Source organism: Hipposideros armiger, unplaced genomic scaffold (assembly GCF_001890085.2).
Source record: "Hipposideros armiger isolate ML-2016 unplaced genomic scaffold, ASM189008v1 scaffold_261, whole genome shotgun sequence".
Taxonomy (NCBI): Eukaryota; Metazoa; Chordata; class Mammalia; order Chiroptera; family Hipposideridae; genus Hipposideros; species Hipposideros armiger.
Genome location: NW_017731611.1, coordinates 888577 through 910145, shown reverse-complemented (window position 1 = coordinate 910145; position 21569 = coordinate 888577). Strand labels below are relative to the sequence as shown.

General features: G+C 37.9%; 1 protein-coding gene across 3 annotated transcripts in view; it reads left to right on the top strand.

Moving 5' to 3' along the window:
- Positions 1-21569, top strand: part of AGBL4 (AGBL carboxypeptidase 4) — a 1130159-nt gene that overhangs the window by 441721 nt on the left and 666869 nt on the right. For all 3 annotated transcript variants that reach the window (XM_019656526.1, XM_019656525.1, XM_019656524.1), the window contains exon 4: positions 7253-7347. In XM_019656526.1, the coding sequence (XP_019512071.1) occupies positions 7253-7347 (95 nt within the window). The remainder of the gene's footprint in view (positions 1-7252; positions 7348-21569) is intronic.

Below are 21569 nucleotides of genomic sequence, written 5' to 3'. Positions count from 1 at the left end.
GGATTCAATGGAATTGTAATAGATAAGCATGATATCGGGGGTGGGAGGTCAATAGATGGGGGGAGGGGGGTTGTTACTTTGTGAGGGTGAAAAGGGTAACTATTGCATTGTTCTGTACACCTGAAACTAACAATAAAAAAATCACTGCTTCCTACATAATTATGAACACTTGATATTTTCAGATTAATTACCAAAGCTTGGTATTTTAAGATTTACTAATATTTTGCTATTCTGATTAAGAAATGTATTTCATTATTTTCTTAATTTACATTTTCTCAATTACTAGTGGGGATCAACTCTTCATGTGTTTATAAACCTTTCATTTCTTCTTCTATAGCTTGTCTGATTATATCATTCGTCTATTTTCTATTGGATTGTCATTCTTTTATATTTTGATTTATAGTAGTTCTTTATAGGTTTATGTATTAGTCCTTTCTCATTACAAGGGTTATGTATATCTTCTTCAATTATTGGGTTGTCTATTCATTTTCATTTTTTTGGCCTATTTTGATATAATAACTTTCTTATAAAGCAGTCAAGTAAATCTATGTTTTCCTAAATGGCTTATGCTTCTGATGCTTTGTCTAAAACATCCTTATATACCCTGAGTCTGTAAAATAATCTGCTTTGTTTCGCTTTGTGCATTGTATTCCTTAATTCATTTGGAATTAAGTTTTGTATTCAGTGTGAGGTAGGGATCTAACTTGATGTTTTTTCCATGTAGGTGATTCATTGGCTCAGCACTATTTCTTGATAGTTCAACTTTTCAACCTGATCTACGATGTTATCTCTGATATAGTCTGTCCTTAGGCTCCTGGTTCTGATACACCGGCATATCTCTATAAATCTGTAGCAATGTTTTAATTACTAAAATTTTGTAAGCTTTGTTATCTGTTAAGACTCTTTGCTATTTTTTGTCCTTGCATTCCCATGTAAATTTTATAATCAGCTTATCAAATTTTACACACACACACACACACACACACACACACCTGCTGGGATTTTAGTGAATTACACTGATTCCAATAATGAATCTTCAAACTATGAATATATGTTTTTTCCATTTAAGCCTCTTTGATTTGTCTCAGTGGTGTTTTATTTACAGTTTTCTGTGTAGAGGTCTTGTACTTTTTGTTACATTTATTTAAAGGTATTTGATATTTTTGACATCACATTTTGTATCACTTTTAAATATTATTTTCTGATTAGTTATTGTTAGTATATAGATATGCAATTGATTTTTAATATTGATTTTGTTTTAATGAATTCTAATATTATAGTTTGTAGATTTTTGGGGGGTATTCTACATACATAATTATGTTGGCCATATATATAATACAAGTTTTATTTCTTCCTTTCCAAATTTTTCCCCTTTTTTATTTTTATTGCCTTATTGCATTGACTCCAGTACAAGCTTTAATAGGAATGGCAATAGCAATAATAGGCATTCTTTTCTTGTTCCCAAATTCAATGAAATGTTTTAAAGTTTTCATGATTAAGCATGATTTGCACTTGGTTTCTTTTTTTTTTCCTTCAGCTAGATATCCTTTATCAGATTAAGATCTTTCCTATAATCAGTTTTCTAAGAGTTGACTATCATTAAGAGTGTTACATTTTATGAAATGCTTTTTCTTCACCTTTTGATATAAACTAATATATAAATAGTATATTATAATGACTAATTTTAGAAAGCTTGCATTGTTCTCTTTCTTTCCCATCCCCACTGGGATGGGTAAATTTGCTAATGATTTGTTTAGATGTTTAAGAAAGATATTTTCTTGCAATTTAATTTTCAGATTTCATTATCAAGGTTATATAGGTCACATAAAACAAGTTGGAAAATGTCCCCTCACATTCAATTATCTAGAATAATTTGTGTTTTCTGTTAGTGTTTGGAAGGCTAAACCAGGGAAGTTATCTGAGCTTGGCATTTCCTTTGCAGGAAAATTTTTAATATCTTCAATTACCTTAATAAATTAAATATAACTACTCAGATTTTGTGTATCTTCTATCAATTTTGGTAAGGTATCGTCTGTTTTTCTGAGAATTTGCCCTTTTCCCCTAATTTTTCAAATTCATTGCATAGTACGTATCTTTTTATTGTAATCAGCTTTTAAATCATTTTCATGTTTAAAGTTGTGCTCCCTTTTGTATTCCTGATATGAGTAAATTGTGCTCTTTATATATTTTTCTTGATTATTGGTCCATTGTTTTATAGGTTCATTGTTGAACCTGTATATTGTTTGTGAAATCCACTAACTTTTTTGGACTCTATTATTCTAAAAGTTTTCTTCAGTTTCTCTTTTATTTTATATGCAGACAGCCATATCAGCTGTAAATAATGAATTTTACATCTTTCTTTTTAATACACATATTTTTTACTACACCTTTTTATTTTATTGCATTAGAATTTTCAGTATGATGTGAAATAAAACAACAATAGTGGCAACCTGTTGTTTCCTGGCTTTGAAAGGAATATTGCTTACATTTCATTATTAAATATAATTGCTGTAAAATTTTAATAGATAAATAGATTATAAGATAAAGGAAGCTCTCTTCTATTTCTAGCTTTCAAAGATTAAAACATTTTTCGAATGGATGTTGAGTTTTGTCAGATGATTTTGTATATTTGTTGATAATTTAGTTTTCTCACTTACTTAATTTGTTAATATGATGATTTATATTACAGCTCTTTTTTTTTAAGATTTTATTGGGGAATTTGGGGAGGGGAACAGACAAGTTGCTGTCGTTTAGTTCTTCAGTCTAGTTGTGGAGGATGTCGTTTCACTGGCCCATGTTGGTATTGTCGTTGCACTCTTCCCGGGTGAGGCAGATCGGTTACTGGCCATTGGACAGCCACTCACGGCGACTCCTGGCAGCTCACGCTGGCTGCCAGCCACTCACGGTAGCATATGGCAGCCCACTGCAGCTCCACTGCAGCTTACACCTTTGCCGGCGGCTCATGGCAGCCCAGCTCCAGGTCGAGCTGTTACTCACCATCTTAGCTGTAGAGGGCACAGTGTCACTGGCCCACGTGGAATCTGAACCGGGCCCTGCTGCTCAGAGCTGGCACCATTCGGCCAGCCTACATTATAGCTCTTTTTGATGTTGAATCATCCTTCCATTCCTATGTTCATGTGTATTTTTGCTTCAAGTTTATAATACCCTCATAAAATAAGTTGGGTAGCTTTCTATTTTTTAAAAAAAATTTCACTTAAAATCTTAATTTTTTGAAAATAAATACATGTATTTAATTTAAAAACTCAAACAATATTACAAAGGCCAAAAGAAAATAATCCTCTTCTTATTCGCCCACTTTCAATTCCAGCTTCTTAAATTAAGGATTAGCAAACTTTTTCTGTAAAGACCAAAATAGGAAGTAATTTAGGCTTTATGGGCTATCAGGTCTCTGTCACAACTACTCAACTGTTGTCATGTTATAAAAAGCAGCCATAGGCAACACATAATGAATGAGCATGGTTTTTTGTTTGTTTGTTTTTTTACAAAACAGGCAGCAGGCAGGATTTGGCCTCTTTTCTTGAAGCAATCACTTATATTCTTTTCATTGTTTCCTCTGATGTTCTATAATTCTAAATAAAATTTCTGTGCTACTATTCTCTATTTTAGTTTTTGGTATTTATCAATTTTGTATTATGAGGATGATGATTAAATTCTTTTAACAGTTCTAGTACATAACACAAACTCTTCTGTTTCCCCATATTTATATCACTATTTTTGTTGTTAATATTCAGGCTTTTCTTTATTATGAATAGGTAAATATTAATATAGATGAGTCTTGTGTTATATGATTAAGTTTTTTTTTCTTCTACAACTATCCTGCCTGCCTCCTGGCTTCTACTGATAGTTGCTTTGCTTTTATGTTAAATTTTTTTCTGTATATCTATTGCCAAATGCCTCTGTTTTCTCTGGGCCCTTTTTTCCCCCTCCTATATCTTTGCTTGGCTGCTTTGGTCTCTGCTTCTATTAGATGTCTTTCATCATTAACAGATTGACATTAACATTCGAAATGGAGGATCTAAATGCATGTATTGAGCATGCCATTGGATACGCAGCCATTTCATTTGGGGAGTTTCATGTATCTATATCAGCGGTTCTCAACCTTCCTGATGCCACGACCCCTTAATACAGTTCCTCATGTTGTGGTGACCCCCAACCATAAAATTATTTTCATTGCTACTCTATAACTGTAATTTTGCTACTGTTATGAATCGTAATGTAAATATCTTTTTGTTTTCCGATGGTCTTAGGCGACCCCTGTGAAAGGGTCGTTCGACCCCCAAAGGGGTCGCAACCCACAGGTTGAGTACCGCTGATCTATATTATTCATAAATCTTTTATCTTTGATTGGGAGTTGGTTTTCCCATAGAAGAATTCTCTAATTTCCTGACTATAGAGATAATAAGGGTGACTACCAGTATTTCTGGATTTTGAATCCAGAAACCCTATGCTTCCACCTCTCCAGAGAATGAGTCTGTTTGGATCCCACTACAGTGGAGAGAGTCCTCGTCACTTGGGTGCTTGGTGTGAGGGAAAGAATCTGGGAACTTAATTTCTCTTTATAAGGACCTTAGACTTGCCTTGCCTGACACCCCAACTTTCAGAGGTACAAATGCTTCCATTGTTTTGTGTCTCTGGGATTCTGTGATGGGAATGAATTCTTTGTTTCTTAACTTTTTAAATTGGGTACTTAGCACTTTCTTTTTCAGTCTTTCTTCTTTTCTAGTACATTTACATAAGACTATAATTTAATGTGTCAATATACTGTTTTTCCTGTGTGCCACAAGCTCTGATTCGTAGTGATGAGTCAGTCACCCAATTCTAAATATTTTCTAATTTCTATTATTATTTTTTCTTTGATACATGAAAAATTAAGAAGAATGTGTAAAACTTTGGTACATATAAAGTGCTCAAAAGTTGTTTGCTATTATAAGTTATTGTTACCATTCCCTCATGGATGCCATTCCTTGTGATGCGTTTTGAGTAAATAACTGGTAATTAAGTGTAAAATATGGAAAGTCAAGATTTCCTGCACTTCCTACTTCCAGAAGTCTTTGGTCCTCACAACAACATGCTGCCTCAATAAATTGGCTGGAAAACATATTTAAAAATGTTTGGGTGAGGAATGGTAAGAGAGGGTGTCCTTTTTGCATGTAGTTTCATAGAGAAGGTATGCTCTTTATGGTCAAAACACCTAAGATTTAAATCCTAGCTCTACCAGTTAATAGTTCTGGGATTTTGTGGGGACAAGCCAGTTAACTTTTATTAGCTTCAATTTCCTCATGTCTAAACTTAGGCTAAAATAAACAACTTTTGTTTATTAATATAGCATATTTAAAAACTTGGGAATTTTTCCTGGCGTGGAGTAGGATATTATTAATCAATAATTGTTCGCTTTCTCATTTATTTATTCCAGCCTCACATCTGCCCATTATTTCTGTATTAGTTTTCCCCCTGCATTTAGCATTAATCTAGATCCTGAAAGTACAGTGTGGTTTCAAGATTCACTGGAAATGGATCTGACACTGGGAATCTCAGAAGAAAAAGAGGGTGGGGGTTAAGCCCTGTGAGGTTCAAAGGCCATTTGTCCCCTTGATATTGATTTTCTTAACTCAGACAGTAACCAAGACCCTGGGAGAAGTAATTGAACTGACAACAGGCAGGTCCAGGTTATTAATAATGGAATAGCCTTGGACATTCTTGATGACTTAATTTAATGACAAGAACGGAGGTCTGAAGCTGAAATGCCTGGAGATGGGGTCAATGGCTGGGTCTCTGAGGAGAAAGGAAAACATGAGTGATTCCTAGGAGCTTATTTCATAGAACAGAACGTTTTATGGTAGTTCCAAATATGAGGCCAGAGGAAATGGTTTTGATATTTTCTTCAAGAAAACAAAATTTTAAAGGCTTGAAAAATTGCCATTACACTTATTTTTTACCTTATTTTGGCAAACAGGCTTGGTTAGAGGTATGGAATTTTGGGACCTTAGTGAGTAACTTATCTTTTTTATCCCCTGAATTCAGATATCAACTCTTCATCTATTAATTGCATGACTCTAAACAAGTTAGTTAACCTCTGTTAGCCTCACATCTATAAAATGGTGATGTTAATGTTTTTGTTGTAGTATAGGATGATATTTAACACATTGTGAAAGTGTATAAAATACCCTGTTGCTTGATATCATATAGTACATCACACAATAAATATTTGTTCAGTGAAATAATACATGAATTTTGATGCTTCCTGCTCCCTGCCTCTGGATAGAAAAGCTCTTGAAAGCTTTCCCTTTCCTCCAAGTATTCTGGCTGCCCTCTTCCTCTGTCCTTTGGACCATTTCAGTGGTCATTTAGTGTACCTGAACACCAGTTCTCTTCTCTTTCCCAATATCTCCTCCCCAGTTATGACAAAGTTCTTCATTAAAAGAAAGGCCTCATTTCTTTTAACTATACTACCCTCCTAGAAGGGCTTTAGTCATCTAGAACACCTCACTCCCCTACTTTACAGATGAGACCCAGAGAGGAAAGAGACTTATCCAGAGTACCTGTGGCCCTATGAGTAGATGCTGAAATTAGGGTTGAGCTCAGTATTCCTGCCCCTAGCAGAGGATATAAAGGGGGTGCAGAAGAGGATATACTCATATGTCCTCCAGTTCTAGTCAAAGGGGTACTGAGCAGTTACAGAAATTTTGAACTTCGATTTTGCACTCAGCTATTATCTTTAGTTTGTTGAGTTTCAAATGTATTACTGTCACTGTAATGATAATAATTATTCACTTCCATGCAAATTCTAGGTCAGCCTAGAGAGATGGCACAATGAATAATAGCCCAAACTTATACAGCATTGACTATGTACCAAGTATGTTTCCAAACACTGTACATATATTAACGTAGTTTATTCTCATCAGTAACCCTAGGTGCTATTATTATTCCCATTTTTCAGATGAGGAAACTGGGACACAGAAATGTTTAGTAGCTTAGAAAGGGTCACACAGCTTGAGGATGGTAGAGTGGTATTGAAACTCAGTCTTCCATGTTCCAGAGTCTGCGCTATTAACTACTGTGCTAAGCTGGAACAAACACACTGAATTTCTGTTGGCACCATTTATCCTTACTATTGACAGCTACCCCATATAGATTCCTTTAATCCTGCTAATTGTTTCTAGTGCTAGCTATCAAGAAGTGACATCTTGCAGAGCATAGTCTTCTGACAATCTTCTCCATCTTTCCTTTTCAGAGAGTCATTTTCAACATTGTTAACTTCAGCAAAACCAAGAGTCTTTATAGAGATGGGATGGCCCCTATGGTGAAATCTACTAGCAGACCAAAATGGTAAGTGACCTACAGGATGTGACTTCTTCCTGATTGGAGAATTTGACCAGGGCTAAAGTTTATCTGCTGTATGGATAGGGCTTAGTTTCACTGACACTAAGAAGAATGAGTTTCTGGATAGCCTTTGGTAAGACTCCGCATACTGGTTTTTGAGAATGTTGAGATAGAGAGCATGCTTCCATGTTTGGAGTGACCAACATTCTATTATAGGGGACGGTTCAGTCTTTTATTTAGTTAACCTCCTGTCCTGTTTGCCTCTTATCATCATATCTTTGGAAGCTTAATTAAAGCTCATTCTATGTGTTTCTTTTAGCCTGAGCATAGATGTTGTACAGTAACCTAGGAGGACATTGGGAACTATAATTTTGTAGATTTGCTTGCTTTGCTTGGTTTTTGTGTTGTTTTTGTATAGATAGTTTGTGTTTTTGTGGATGTTAAAGTTCTGTTTGTCCCATTGCTATAGTGAGGGTGAGAGTTGGATAGGATTGCTCAATAATGGTAATAATTATTATTATGATGATATTGATGATAATAATGATAACTACTCTCACTTAGGGCCCATTCTTTGTCAGGTGTTTCAATTTTGCTGTTATTATTCTCATAGCATTTTTGCAAGAATGATTTAACGTATCTATGTAATGCCGATGAAGAAACTGAGGCTATGAGAGGTCAAGTACTTTCTAAAGACCATAGTAAGGGGAGGAGTCTGTGTAATTTTTATTGTCCCTACTGCCATGCAAACCAATTATTTTGTTCATCCAGTTGTTCATTCATTCAACAAATATTGATTGAGTGCACCCAAACAAGAATTTTTAAAGACAGAAACTCAGTGTTATTCATCTATCACACAGTAGGTGTTAAGTGAGTGCTTGTTGAACAGAACTGAATTCATTATGAGAATTTATATGTAAAGTGCCTGGCACTTGCTAAGTGCTCAATAAGTGTCATCTATTATTAATAGTATTATATAAAACACTACACAAATGCAAGGAATTGTTAATATTATTCTAGCTTTGATCCCTGTTCAAAATTTAATGACTAGTGAGAAGATCATCTCCAAATGTCTATATTTATAGCAAACTAGCAATTCATAAATAATGAATTGTGCTTTTATGTATAAACGATACTTGGCAATTTTCTACAAATGCTGGGCTGAGAAGCTCAGGTTTGGAAAAATGTAGGCATTTGCTGATCATAATGCAAACTGTTTACTAAAATATAAAAATATCTTCCTGGGACTGACTTTTGCTTTGCATCAACTACATATTCCTTGGTTTCCTTTTGACACAGGGATCTGGGCAAGGGGTAGGCCTTTGCTTTGCGTCTCTAAACTCAGCCCAAGTGGATAACAACAGCATACAGCTCTCTATTAACAGGCATATGTGTAGATGCGTACTTCAGACCTTACCAACAAAGACGTCACTGTTGACCTGCTCATGAGGGCCTTCAAAATAACCTTGTCTTCTGTGACCATGCTCTGTGTTGGAATCTATACAGCAACAACAATCACCACTCCTTTTTCTCAAATGTTTTGCTTTGGAGTCCCCTCCTTTTCTGTGCTTTTGAAAATCCTAAAGCCTAAATATTTCGTTTTGTTTTGTTTTGTTTGTCATGGCCTTCTCTGTCAGGGCTCTTGACAAGATTTTGAGATATTAGTGAGTCCGTACATTTACATTATGGTGCCTTAGAATTAAGCCAGTCTAATCCAACGCTGGCATGAATTTAGCAGCAGCCATGTCCAGTGACTGGGTTTTCCTCATGGTCTGAAAGACTTTAAAGTTTCAAAACTGAGTTTGTTGCAGTTCATCAAGCCTATATGGCAGAAGGTAGCCGAGCAAATCAAGTGATTGATATGTTTAATGTCTCCTATATTATGTTGTCATCCCCAGACCTTAGATGCAAAGCTATTCATATTTCTTCATTGTCACCTTTCCCTAAGCCAGATGTTGGGCTATCTGTTTACTTAATAGGGCTTCACTGAGCACCGTAATGTGCCACACACTAGTCTAGTTATTGGGGATATACGAATACGACAGAAAAGATCTGTTCCCAAAAGGACCTTCGTTTTAGAATTTTATTAACTGATCCCTCCTTGCTACTGGTTTGTTCTAAAGATTCTTTCTGCCCCTTAGGTGCTTTCTGCCTAGGACTTCTCCTATTCCTTATGTCGATCACCTGTATCAGAACCTATCTTTCAGTGGTTATTATCTTAAATGTTTCCAGGGTAACATAAAACATGTATTATGACTGTTTCGCTCTCAGAATATTAGATTTTACTGGCCCTAAGGAGTTCATCACAACTTAGGATTCTAGACAATGGTCTGTCTCAAGGCTGACAAGTACCTTACAGTTCCCAGCATTAGAATATATTCTCGAGTGTCTTCCTAATTCCACTTTCCCAAAAACCAAGGCAACCACCATAACAAAAGGAGAAGGGGCTAACACTTCTCTGGTCTAGGGGCATTGCCTGTTTTAATATTCAAATAGGCCTTGGAAAAATTCTTACCTCCTGACAAACATTAAAAACCCTAAAGTTCCTAGGTGAAATATATACCAAATAGGAAAACAAACTTTCTTTACCTTTTCAAGGTGAAATAAACATTCTTCTTCACCTGTCAAGGCTGCTGTAACTGATCCCAAGCAAAGATGCCTTCAGGTCTTAGCATAGGTCTGATAATTAGTTGAGGAAAGCAAATGAGTACAAGAAGCAACTTAAAAAGCCATTATGCAAATATCTGGTCACTCAAGGCTGCTCTCCCTTGAGGAGATAACTGTCACAATACCTAGCAATGAAGTGGAGAAATTGGAAGATTCAGACGTTTTTTGCCTATTTTAGTTCACTCTATTTCTATTTACAAATCAGACTTTTTAAGGATTGTTGGTTAAGACTTCGTAGCATCAAGTTTCTGCAACCATAACTCATTAATATTTTTTAACATTGTCAAAGGCTGAAATTGCTATGTGCCAGGCACTGCTGGGAACTGACATTACCAAACAAATGATATCTGTATCCTCACCTATGCAGAAACTTAGCCTAGGATATTTACACAGCTAGGAAGTGGTGACGTTAGCCAGAGACCTCAGCGCTCCATATTTACGGTCCCTCCCATGTTCCATGCTTGGGCGGGGGGGTGGAAGGGCCAAAAAGACGCAGGAAGCGGCATGCTGCCACATCACCTTTGGTGAATCTGAAATAACTTCTCTGAGTGACTTGTTCATTAGAGTAGATTGAGGAGATGGGACTACATCTTAGAGTTTGCTTCCATTTAAAGTATTTTTATTGAGCATCTAACTTTGTGCTAGGTCCTGGGGTAGTACATATGAATCTGCTCTGGGTTATATCTTTATTTATTTTTTTTTAGAGCTTGAGATGAAACACAAATATAAATAGGTATAACATATAAGAAGCATTGTGCCAAGACCCATTAGTGAGATATGTAAACTGTGCTGTGGGATTAGAGAAGAGGAAGAAAGTGATGCTGTTCGGATGGTGGCGGAGGAAAGGGGACGCGGCGGGCAGGTGGTGGTTCAGCCAGGTCTTGAGGAAACGGGGGAGAAGAAAACAGGAAATGGGATTCCAAATGGAAGCTATCACGTGATGAGCCAGACGCCACATTTTTGAGCCTCAGTTTCCTCACTGTAAAAAGTGCATAATGATACTTTCTTGCAGAGTTGCTATAAGAAGCAAATGTGAAGTGAATGTGTAAATACATTTTATAGTGTCAAATATCAGTAAATTTCCTGACTGTTTTCTTTTCTTATCCTCTGTCTCACCCAAGACTGATTGGGTGAGCATTATTTCTTCCTTCCCTCCCCTTCCCTCCTGTCTTCCTTTCTTCCTTCCCTCTGTTTTTCAATAAACGGCCCAGAACTTATGCAAAGCATTAAAACAAAACAGTGACAAGAGAGATATGATCACTGTTCTCATACAGCTAATAGTCTACTGGGCCAGACATTAAATATGTAACTCTGGTTAAGTGTAATGACAGTTACAACATGAGTAATTCAGCATGCCGTGGAAACTATTTAGCATGCTGTATATAGCATTTAAGACTTAATCTGCGCCAAGGATAAGAGACCTTCATTAGGCATGTTATTTACACTGAGAGCTGAAAGATGAATAGAGTTATATCATAGCAGGTGGAGATATGTGTGAAGTCATAGAATGTGTTTGAAGTCTAAGATTAGAAAGAACATTACATTTCAATGAGCAAAGGCCAATGTGATTGGAGCATGAAATTCTAAGGAGAAATTGACTGGAGAGGTAGGTAGGAGTGAAATTGAGGTGAACCTTATAAGCCAAGCTAAACAGTTGGACTTGATTCTGAGGGCAATGTAAAGAAATTAAAGGGATCAACCAGGAGCAGGACATGAAGAGTGACACTTTAGAAAGATTGGTCTTGTTGATGAGTACAGTATATCTTGGAGAGGTGTACCAGTGTTTAGAGGTTTTTGTAATACCTGAAGATACAGCTGATGATGGATTAGGGTGGTAACAGTAGTGATGAAAACAAATGGGTGTATTTGAGGGTTAGCAAAGATTGAATCAATTTAACTTTGTGATTGGCTAGATGTTGGGGGTTAAAAAGAGTGGGTGTTCTGCATGATGTCACCCCAAGTCATTACCCACTCCTGATGCATAGAGTGGCCAACCCTCCTGGTTTGCCTGAAACTATGGGGTAACCTGGGATATGGGAATTTAGACTTTAGGGTTGTGTTTTTTTTAATATATATATTTTTATTTTTTCAATTACATTTGATATTAGACTTTAATTTTAAGTTGGGAATATCCTGAGAAAACCAAGACAAGTTGTTCACCTAACTCCTGAGTAATGAGGCAAAAGTGAAAACTCAGGGAGGAACTATAAAGGTAGAACAGAAGAAAGACCCTGTGTAAACACTGGGAAGATAAAACCAAAGTCCACAAAAAACAAATTGGCATAGTCTTATCATTAATGCTAATATCATTACTAATTACCCTTGAATATTTTCCTATGAAGTAATAATATGAAAACTATGTTTGCACTTAGGTTAATTTCAAAGTGATCCGCCATAGGTTAGGAATCACTAAGAAAATCTGAACATTTATATGAAAACTTAAAATGGCATTATATTAAAATGTCCATGTAGTTTAGTATTATAAGAATTGAAAAATGTAGTAGAAAGGAATCAGGAATCTAAAATTTGAGTCCTAGCCTTGGCAATATTAGTCTGAGATTTAAACCATCAAAAAAGGTCCATATTATAGAAAAATCTTTGCATACAAATGTATGTATTATAGCATGGTTGATAATGACAGAAACTCAAACCAACCTAAATGTCCAAAACCAGGAAAATTATTAAGTAAGTTATAGTGAGTCAACTCAATGCAATATTATGCAGGCATTAAAAATAGTTTCTAGGCATTTGTAATAAAACAAGAAAATGTAGATCGTGTATAAAGTAAAAGGAAAGGTACAAAACCTTATATAATAGTATGAAACCTACATATATATTAAATACACACATATAATACTGTTCATTGATATCTCTGGATGGTAGGATTTTTGTTTCTTTAGAGTTTTTTTTTATATTTTTAGAAATTCTACACTTTAAAATTTTGAAAAATCAAAGTAATATTTATTAAAAATAAAATAAATTATTTGTTAAATGATGTTAAAATTACTTATAATATGATTTGGAGTGAGACACGTCACTTTTCTGGGACTCAGTTTCCTCATCTTAGTAAAATGGATATAATGTACCCTATCCTTCTGACCTTTTAGAGTATTATTGAGATCACTAGAGACACTGGGAGTGAGAGAGACTGAGAGACATTTGTAAGTATAGGTCATGACCCAAAATCAAATTATAATTAAGAGGTAAGACAGAGGGACATGTAACCGTATCAGTCACCAGTGTCACTCAGTGGTCTTCTGGAGCTGCACCTATCAGTTTGCAGTAACTGATTGTTAATTTTTCAGCAGTTTTGTCAGTTGCTTTTCAAACCATTGATAGCTTGAAATGCTCATGTGTTATATCATGGAAAATGGAAAATGCTACAAATCAGTTTAAGTTAAATTAAGCCAGATAAGTTTATTTTAATTTAAACTATGAGAGAACACCTGGAGGAAATTTCTGTGGATAAAACTGACTAAAAAGCTCCAGACTCCTTTCTCAGCTCTCTGGTCATGGGGTTTCTTTGTCAGGACTCATGGCCCAGGTGTCAGGGAATTGGACTTCCTGAAGAAGGTTCCCAAGGGGGAGAAGCCAGAGGGTGCTGAGAAATCATGTCTCAAGCAGCCAGGGCTCCCATCTGCTGCATCTGGGGAGGTAGTCTACATCTTCGAATGACATCAGCATCTTTTGAAGGTGTGAGAGGCTGAACAAGTGAATGGGGACATGTAGATTCTTGCACTCACAGGACTGCCTCGTTTTCCAAAAGGAAACAAGTGGCACACACAGATTAGAATAATTTGAGGAGGGTTTATTGATAAAGGGCCATTGAATTAAAGGTGGTTGATTTGTAGAACCACAAAGGATAGGGCCAGAACCTGGGGCAAGTAGCATCAGAATTGGCACTACCCTTAGAGAAGGCAGAAGTTATTGAACTTAGAAAGAGAGTGTTGTATAGAGTGGGCTGCTCTGAAAGGGGCAGTGACCTATCAAGAGAAATAGGCAGCCTTAGGTGACTTTGCAGGGAAGGAGCCAGGGAAATAAATACTCCGACCTCCCCGTCCTTCCTACTTTCATCTCTTGCTAGGCTTTTCCACTGGAAGACCTAAACAGAACCCAGTTGATGTAACCCATAGAGGTCAGCCCCTCAAGCAGAGAAAAGAGTGAAGAGGGGCAAATGGAATATATCCAGCACAGTTTCGCTTCAGTGTCTAATTAATACTGACTTGTGTCCTTGTCGTCTCATGGAAAATATGTATAACACCTTATTTTTCAGAATAGTTTTGAAGATTTGATAGAATGCATGTAGATCAGCTTACTGCAAGCACCTGGTGCATAGCAGTGTATCCAGAGATAGTGGCAATTATTGTGCTATATACTTCATATCATTGAACTTTCCTTCCTTTACCAATCAAATAAAGAAAATACTACTTTCTGCCCAATGGTTATTATAATTATAAACATTAACCTTGGAATGTGAAAGTACTCTATAAGATATGATGCTTTAAACAGTATTAAATATAAAATGGAACCTATACTCTGATCAGAGCTGAAAATTCAACTTTCTGTTTCTAGAGCCTTTGGATTGGAAGCTACATGAGGTTAGTTTTTGTTTTTTTTTTCACTACTGTACCTCCAGTACCTAGACAGTCTTTAGTACAAAGTAGATACTCAATAAATAATTGTTAATTTAATTACAGAACTGTTTTTTTTTTTTTTTGCTCTGCTGATTGGGTGTTTTCTGCTACTTTGTCTTCCAAATTGCTGATTTGATCCTCTGCTTCATCTATTCGGCAAGTGATTTTTTCTAGTACATTCTTCATTTCAGTTATTGTATTCTTCACTCCGGACTGGTTCTTTTCTGTGGTTTCTATGTCCTATTTTATGCTTGCTATCTCTTTGTTGAAGTTCTCACTGAAATCCTTGAGCATCCTTATAACCATTGTTTTGAACTCTGTCTCTGGTAGGCTGCTTGCCCCCATTTTGTTTAGTTCTTTTTCTGGATTTTCTCCTTTCATTTGGAGCTCATTTCTTTGTATCCTCATTTCCGTTGCCTCTCTGTGTTTGTTTCTGTGTACTAGGTAGATCTGCTTTGTCTCCCAGGCTTCACTGGGTGGCCTTATGTAGTAGGTGTCCTGTGGGGTCCATTGGCACAGTCTCCCTGAGCCAGGTATTCCAGGAGTGCCCCTTGTGTAAGTTTTGTGTCCTCTCCTGTTGTAGTTGAGCTTTGATTGCTATTGGCACATAAGTGGGTGGGATTGACCCTCAGGGTGGCTGTGGGATTTGGCCACGTCCACAGCTTATGAGCTACTGTGTGGAAGATTTACCCACTGAGTGGGATTCGCCCCAGTGGGCTCTGGTGCCTGTTGAGACCACTCTTTGTGTGTGCCACTTGTGGGGCTAATTGGGCAGTGCTCTGCTATGGTCTGAAGCCAGTCTCCATCTGGGGCCTCTTGGAAGCGGCTCCAGTGCAGACCCAGGTCAGCCACAGCCTGTGATTGGCCATAGGCTACTTGATAGGAGCTAAAAAGCAATCCACAATTGTTCGCTGCCTGTGTTAAACCTCAAGGCACATGGAAGAGGCCACACTGTGAACTGAGGACTGCTACCACCAGCACTAGGCCTGGAGTAACTCCACAAAAAGCCAGGACACCTGGAGACTTGCTGCCGCCTGCCCACTCCTTTGCGGTTCAGCCACTGATAAAGCCTCATGTAGTGTGTGAGTTGGGTGAGGCAGGGTCTCAGGGAGTCACTAGAGTGGGAAGAGTTGTGGTTAGTGTGGTCACCAGTTTAATGTAGACTCTGGGTTGTTACCAGTGCTGCATCTGGAGCGACTCAGTAGCAATCTCAAAGCATACCGAGACCAGTTGCTGCCCACCTGGGGCCTGTGGACTCTGTTTTCCAAGAAAGAGTGCAGTGTGGGAGGGGCTGGCCTCTCATGGAGAAAGTACCTCCAGCTGTACCCAAGTTGGGTAGGGCAGGGTGCCAGCTGAGTCGGCAGGGTAGAGCAGCAGGGCTCATCAGGCCAATTAGATTCAGATTTGGCCGGAGTGGGTGGGCTTAACATAGGAAAGCTGGCGCCCAGCTGCTGGCTACTCAGGCGGAGGACTTCCAGGAAATGCCTACCGTCCTTCAGTCCTCCTGCCGAAGCCACACAGCTCAGTCTGCCCCCCACATGTCTCCGAGGCACCCTGAGTCATCCTTCCTTTGCCGGAACCCAAGGTGAGTGCCTGAGAGCGAGTGAGTCTGTGCGTGGGGTTTTTAAGAGGATATCTGGGTTTCCCACAGCCTTCCATCCCACATGAATGGTAGGAATAGTTGGAATTTCCACTCTTTTTCACAACCAAATGTTGTGGGGGCTCCTCTTCCTGGCACCAGTACTCTGGTCTTGGGGGCTTGGGGTCCCTTGCTTCTCTGGGGGGAACCTCCATGGCCGAGATATCCCTCCTGTTTCTCAACCTCCACAGGGAGGTTTGGGGCCCGTTCCGCCTCTCTGCCCCTCCTACCAATCTCGATGTGGCTTCTTTATAGTTTTAGTTATAGGACTTCTGTTCAGTAGACTTCAGATGGTTCTCCAGGTTGATTGTTCCGTAATTTAGTTGTAATTTTAATATGTTTATCGAAGGGAGCCAACGCAGTGTTTACTCCGCCATCTTGAATCTCTATCCTCATTCTCTTTCTCTACCTATAGAAATCCTATGCTCCAGTGATTTTCTTATACCTCAGACTTTGCACATGATCTTTCCACGTCTGGGATACACTCCCTTTTCCATTTCCTCTCTTTGTTTTCCTAGCTCACATCCATATATGCATCAGGGCTCAACTTAAGTGTCATTTTTTCAGGGAAAGCTTCATCACTGGCATCATTAAGATGAGATTAAGCACCCATACAGCTTCCTATCATATACATTGTTGTCATATTTTCCTATGGATTTAACTTGTTTCCCTTATAACATTGTAAGTTTCTTGAGGGCATGACGAATTTATTTATCATGTCCCGGGTCTATGTATATATTAGGATAGACCAACTGTTATATTAGATGGACCATAAAATGTTTAATGGGTCAAATAAACACAAGCTTATTTCTTCATCATGAACAAATGGACAAGGTAGCTCTAGACTATGTAGTCCTACTCAGGACCCAGGCTGACTATTATCTTCAGTGCATAGCTTCCAGGGCCACCTGGGCATCATCATCATTCCCGCCAGCCAGATGGGGCAGAGATAGGAAGAGAAGAGCCCACATGGAAGCTTTGTATTAGCAGTCCTGAATGTGGCTCATATTACTTGTAGTCAAATTCCACTGGCTAAAATGAAGGCCACATTTAACTGTAAAGAAAGTTGTCAAATGATGTCGCTGTGTGTGCAGTAAGAAGTGGAGAGCATGGATTTTGGCAGGTAGCTTGGCAGAGTTGGCTCTACTCCCACCAACAGGCACTCAGATATTTATGAAATGATTGAATGAATCCCTCCATAACAGCCTGCCTCACAAATATAAAAACTTCCCTGATCCTATTGAGAAAATATTTGTATTTGCATTATTTTGTAGCACTTGTCTTCCTCCACTTGGATTAAGATTATCTGTACATATACCTTACCACCAACAAATTCCTTGTGCTCAGCGTCTGGTATGTGAAGTGGTGAGGTCTAGTGGGAAAAGCATTGACTTTGGAATCAGACAGCCTCAGTTTGAGTACTAGTCCTTCCACTTATAACATGTGTGATCTTGGGTAATTTTCTTGGCCTTCTCTGAGCCTTAGTGGTCGTTATTGATATTCATGGCCTAGCTTATATCTTTGGGCCTCAACTAATATTTTTGATTGTGAATCAACACCTTGAATTTCCCTTCTATTAATGTTAACTGATAAACATCAGAATTAGATAAGATTGGGTTTATTTGGGGCCACATGTTTACCTTTTAGGGTAATTAAGTGGTTGGATCAGGAACAGAGACCAGGGATTTCCAAGGACCATTTTTTCCCCTGTGATAAATGAAGTCGAAATATGAGCTGACACTTAACTGTTGCTCTACTGAAATTGGGGATTCAAATTCATGATAACAAAAGAAATAGAGATATGCCCAAAGATTTGTTTTTAAGGATGTTTACGGCAGTGTTCATTATAATTGGGAAACATTATAAATAATCTAAGTATTCATCAGCAGAGATTGGTTAACTATATTTGGTATATCATAGGAGGAACTCATTAAATATGATATTGTAAAAGAATATTTAAAATGAAGATACAGCTAGACATACAGGCAGACATAAACCATAAACTAAAATATTGATAATTGTTTATCTGGTTATTTGAGGTATTTTCTTTCTTTTTTTGTGTGTCCCTTCCTGTTATTTTCCAAATATCTAAAAAGGAATATCACTGCTTTTATAACTTAAATTTTATTTGTAATTAACAAGCAGAGATTATTGGAGTAGTGCCCTCTGACTTCCTCTGGTCCTTTTATGCAGATCATTTTCTTCTTGAGTCCAAGATTGCTCAGATTATCAATGTTGGGCAGAATTTTGAATTTAGGATTTATATTCTTGTGCCAGCTAGATCTGGGTTTGATCAGCTCTCTCTCTCTCTCTCTCTCTCTCTCTCTCTCTCTCTCTCTCTCTCTTTTATTTTAATAACAGCTTTATTAAGAAATAATTCACACACCATATAGTTCACATAATTAAAGTATACAATTCAGTGTTTTAAAGTATACTTAGAGTTGTGCAAACATCAGTGTGATCAATTTTAGAATATTTTCATAACTCCCCTAAATGAAAACCTGTACCCATTAGCAGCCACTCGCTTTTCTCCAACCCTAAGCTCCTCTCTGTATCTACAGGATCGCCTATCCTGAACACTTCATGTAATCATACAATATGTGGTTTTTGTGATTGGCTTCTTTCATTTAACATAATATTTTCAAGATTCATCCATATTGTAGCATGTGTCAGTAGTTAATTCTTTTTTATGGATGAGTAATATTCCATTATATGGATGTCATGTTATAGTCATTCATTGGTTCATGAATGCTTGGGTTATTTCCACTCTTTGGCTATCATGAACAATGGTGCTATGAATGTTTATGTACAAGTTTTTGTGGACAATCTTTTCAGTTCTCTTGGGTATGTAACTAGGAGTGGGATTGCTGTGTTGTATGGTAACTCTGCTTAACCTTTGGAGGGTTGCCTGACTTCATTCCAAAGTGCCTGCACCATTTTACATTCCCCCCAGCAGTGTATGAAGTCAAATCCTTTTTGATTCCTATATTTTGTTTTCCCATATAGTGTGTGTGTATGTTGCACATGGTACTTGTAATGGTTTTATATGTGGATTTATCAGTGTGTGTTATATGTAGTATATGTGGGTTTGTGTGTGTATATGTGAGTTGTGTGTGTGTGTGTGTGTGTGTGTGTGGTGTGTACCTGCACTGAGTAAGGGCTGGTGATACCACTTACTGCATTTTCTACCCTTTCCAGATAAATATTTCTGCTGGCCTATCTGAGACAGTTCTTGCTTGGAGCAGCCTGCCTCCTACCCAATAGCCTGGCCACCACCAACTAAGCAGGTCTGCTGGTGAATTCCAGGGTTTCTAAGCTTTGAAAGGAGAATTCTCCTATCTTTTCTAGTAGCTACCATGCAAAGTAATCTGGAATTGGGTCCAGTCTGAGAGTTCAGGCTGCCAACCATCTCTTAAGGTGGTTATTAAACTTCATTATTATGGAGGATTTGGAAGAAGACAAAAGTCCTTCCCCAGCCCTGCCCCTTTTTTTCTTGATCCCTCTCTCTGGAACCAAGTTCTACAAGCCAGGTTCTACTACTTATTCCCTTGGGTGATTAAGCAATTTATGTAATTTTTCTGAGCCTCTATTTACTCAGATACAAAATAGAGCTAATATCCATCTTATGTTGTTTTTGTGAGAATTAAAGTCATGTGATTCCCCCAGAATATTGTAGCTATATGAATTAATGTTTCAATTTCCTCTTTTTTTTTTCATAAAAACCCTATATCATCTGCAGAACTTAATGCCTTTGCATGAAAGTTTGCTTTTGTTGTCAGGACTGTATTTTCAACCCATTCCAGAAATCTTTATTTAATATAAAAATTTAATAAAGATACTTGGATCATAAGCAGAATACTTACTGTTCTTTGGCTCATGATCAATAATATCAAAAGCAATAAAATTACTTAACTTGAACCCAGATGTGGTTTAACATAAGGGAATTAGAAAAAAAAATAAAAATAAAAATCCTCTGTTCAAAATAGCACATTATTATAAAACCCCAGTCATTTAAAGAAGATGTAACTGAAATAGAAGGGAATAACTCCCACTCACTCTGGTGAGGAGAAAAGGAACAATTAAAATGAATATACTAGGGAGAATATGAAATTTATTTCAATATTTCCATTATATTTTTCTCCAATTATATGCTGAATAGAGTTCTTTACTGCAACTGAAACCCCAAGGTAGAGTTTAAAAAGAGTGACTCGTGGAAGATAAAGGCAGCTCTCTTTTGCTGGGTGGAGGGTAGGTTTTCCTGACAGAAACAAAGAAAAGGAGACATTAAGTGTCGGGGGAGGTATGTAACTCTGAGTGAATCAACAGTGGTAAGTCCCTAGAAGCTCTACCCTTTGTCAAGCTTCTCTTTCTAAACTGGGTAACGTAAAAAGATTCTTTATACACCGCTTCTTGAGAAGGCATGTGGATGTGTGTAGAGGATGGTGGGGGAATAGGGGAACAAGAGAAAAAAGTCGCATTTTAAAATTCTTAATAGATACCATTGAATTTCAGAGTTTGAAGAGAACTTAATGATCACCTGGCCCTAACTCTTAATGAACAAATGATAAAAGTGAGGCTCAGGGAGGAAAAATTATTTCCCTTTAGGCATGCAGCAAGGTAGACAGAACTATGTCTAGATCTTGGGTCTCCTCCCAGTCCAGAGCCAGACTCCTAAGGTAGCAGCTGAGGAGCTGGTTGCTTCAATCCTGTGAGTGAAAGAGATCTGAAGACAGACAGACCCAGGCGCAAATGCAGGCTCTACCTGGCATCTCTATGGCTCTGGACAAGTTGCTTAATGTCCCTATGCCTCAATTTCCGTGTATATAAAAGATGATTGTGCCAGCTTTTAGTGTAGTTATAAGGATTAAGTGAGAGGAGGTGGGGTGAGTCACCCAGTGCAGCAACTGGCATCCCCTTTCCCTGTGCTTTAGCTTCGATGTTCCTCTTGAACATGACCAGGCCTGGCTAGTTACCCAGGGCCTCTCAGCTTCTCCCCAGTGCTCGTCCTCCCTGGCCTAGTGCTGTGAGTGCTGGTCCAGGCCGTGCTGAATCACTCCCACAGCTCACTCTCCTGTTCAGCACCTTTGCATCTGCCCAACTCCCATTACATACAACTCAAGCAGTCTCCAAAGGTCAGGACCCGAACGTGGCCAAGTCCTTCCTTCAATTTGATCTACGCATCCAGATGCTTGTTCTGACTAGAGGAATTTTATAGATGGCTGTCTCCCACCGGCCGTGCCATCCACCCCAGTTCTAAGGCTATTTCTAAAGCTGAACGTTGGCTGAGAAAT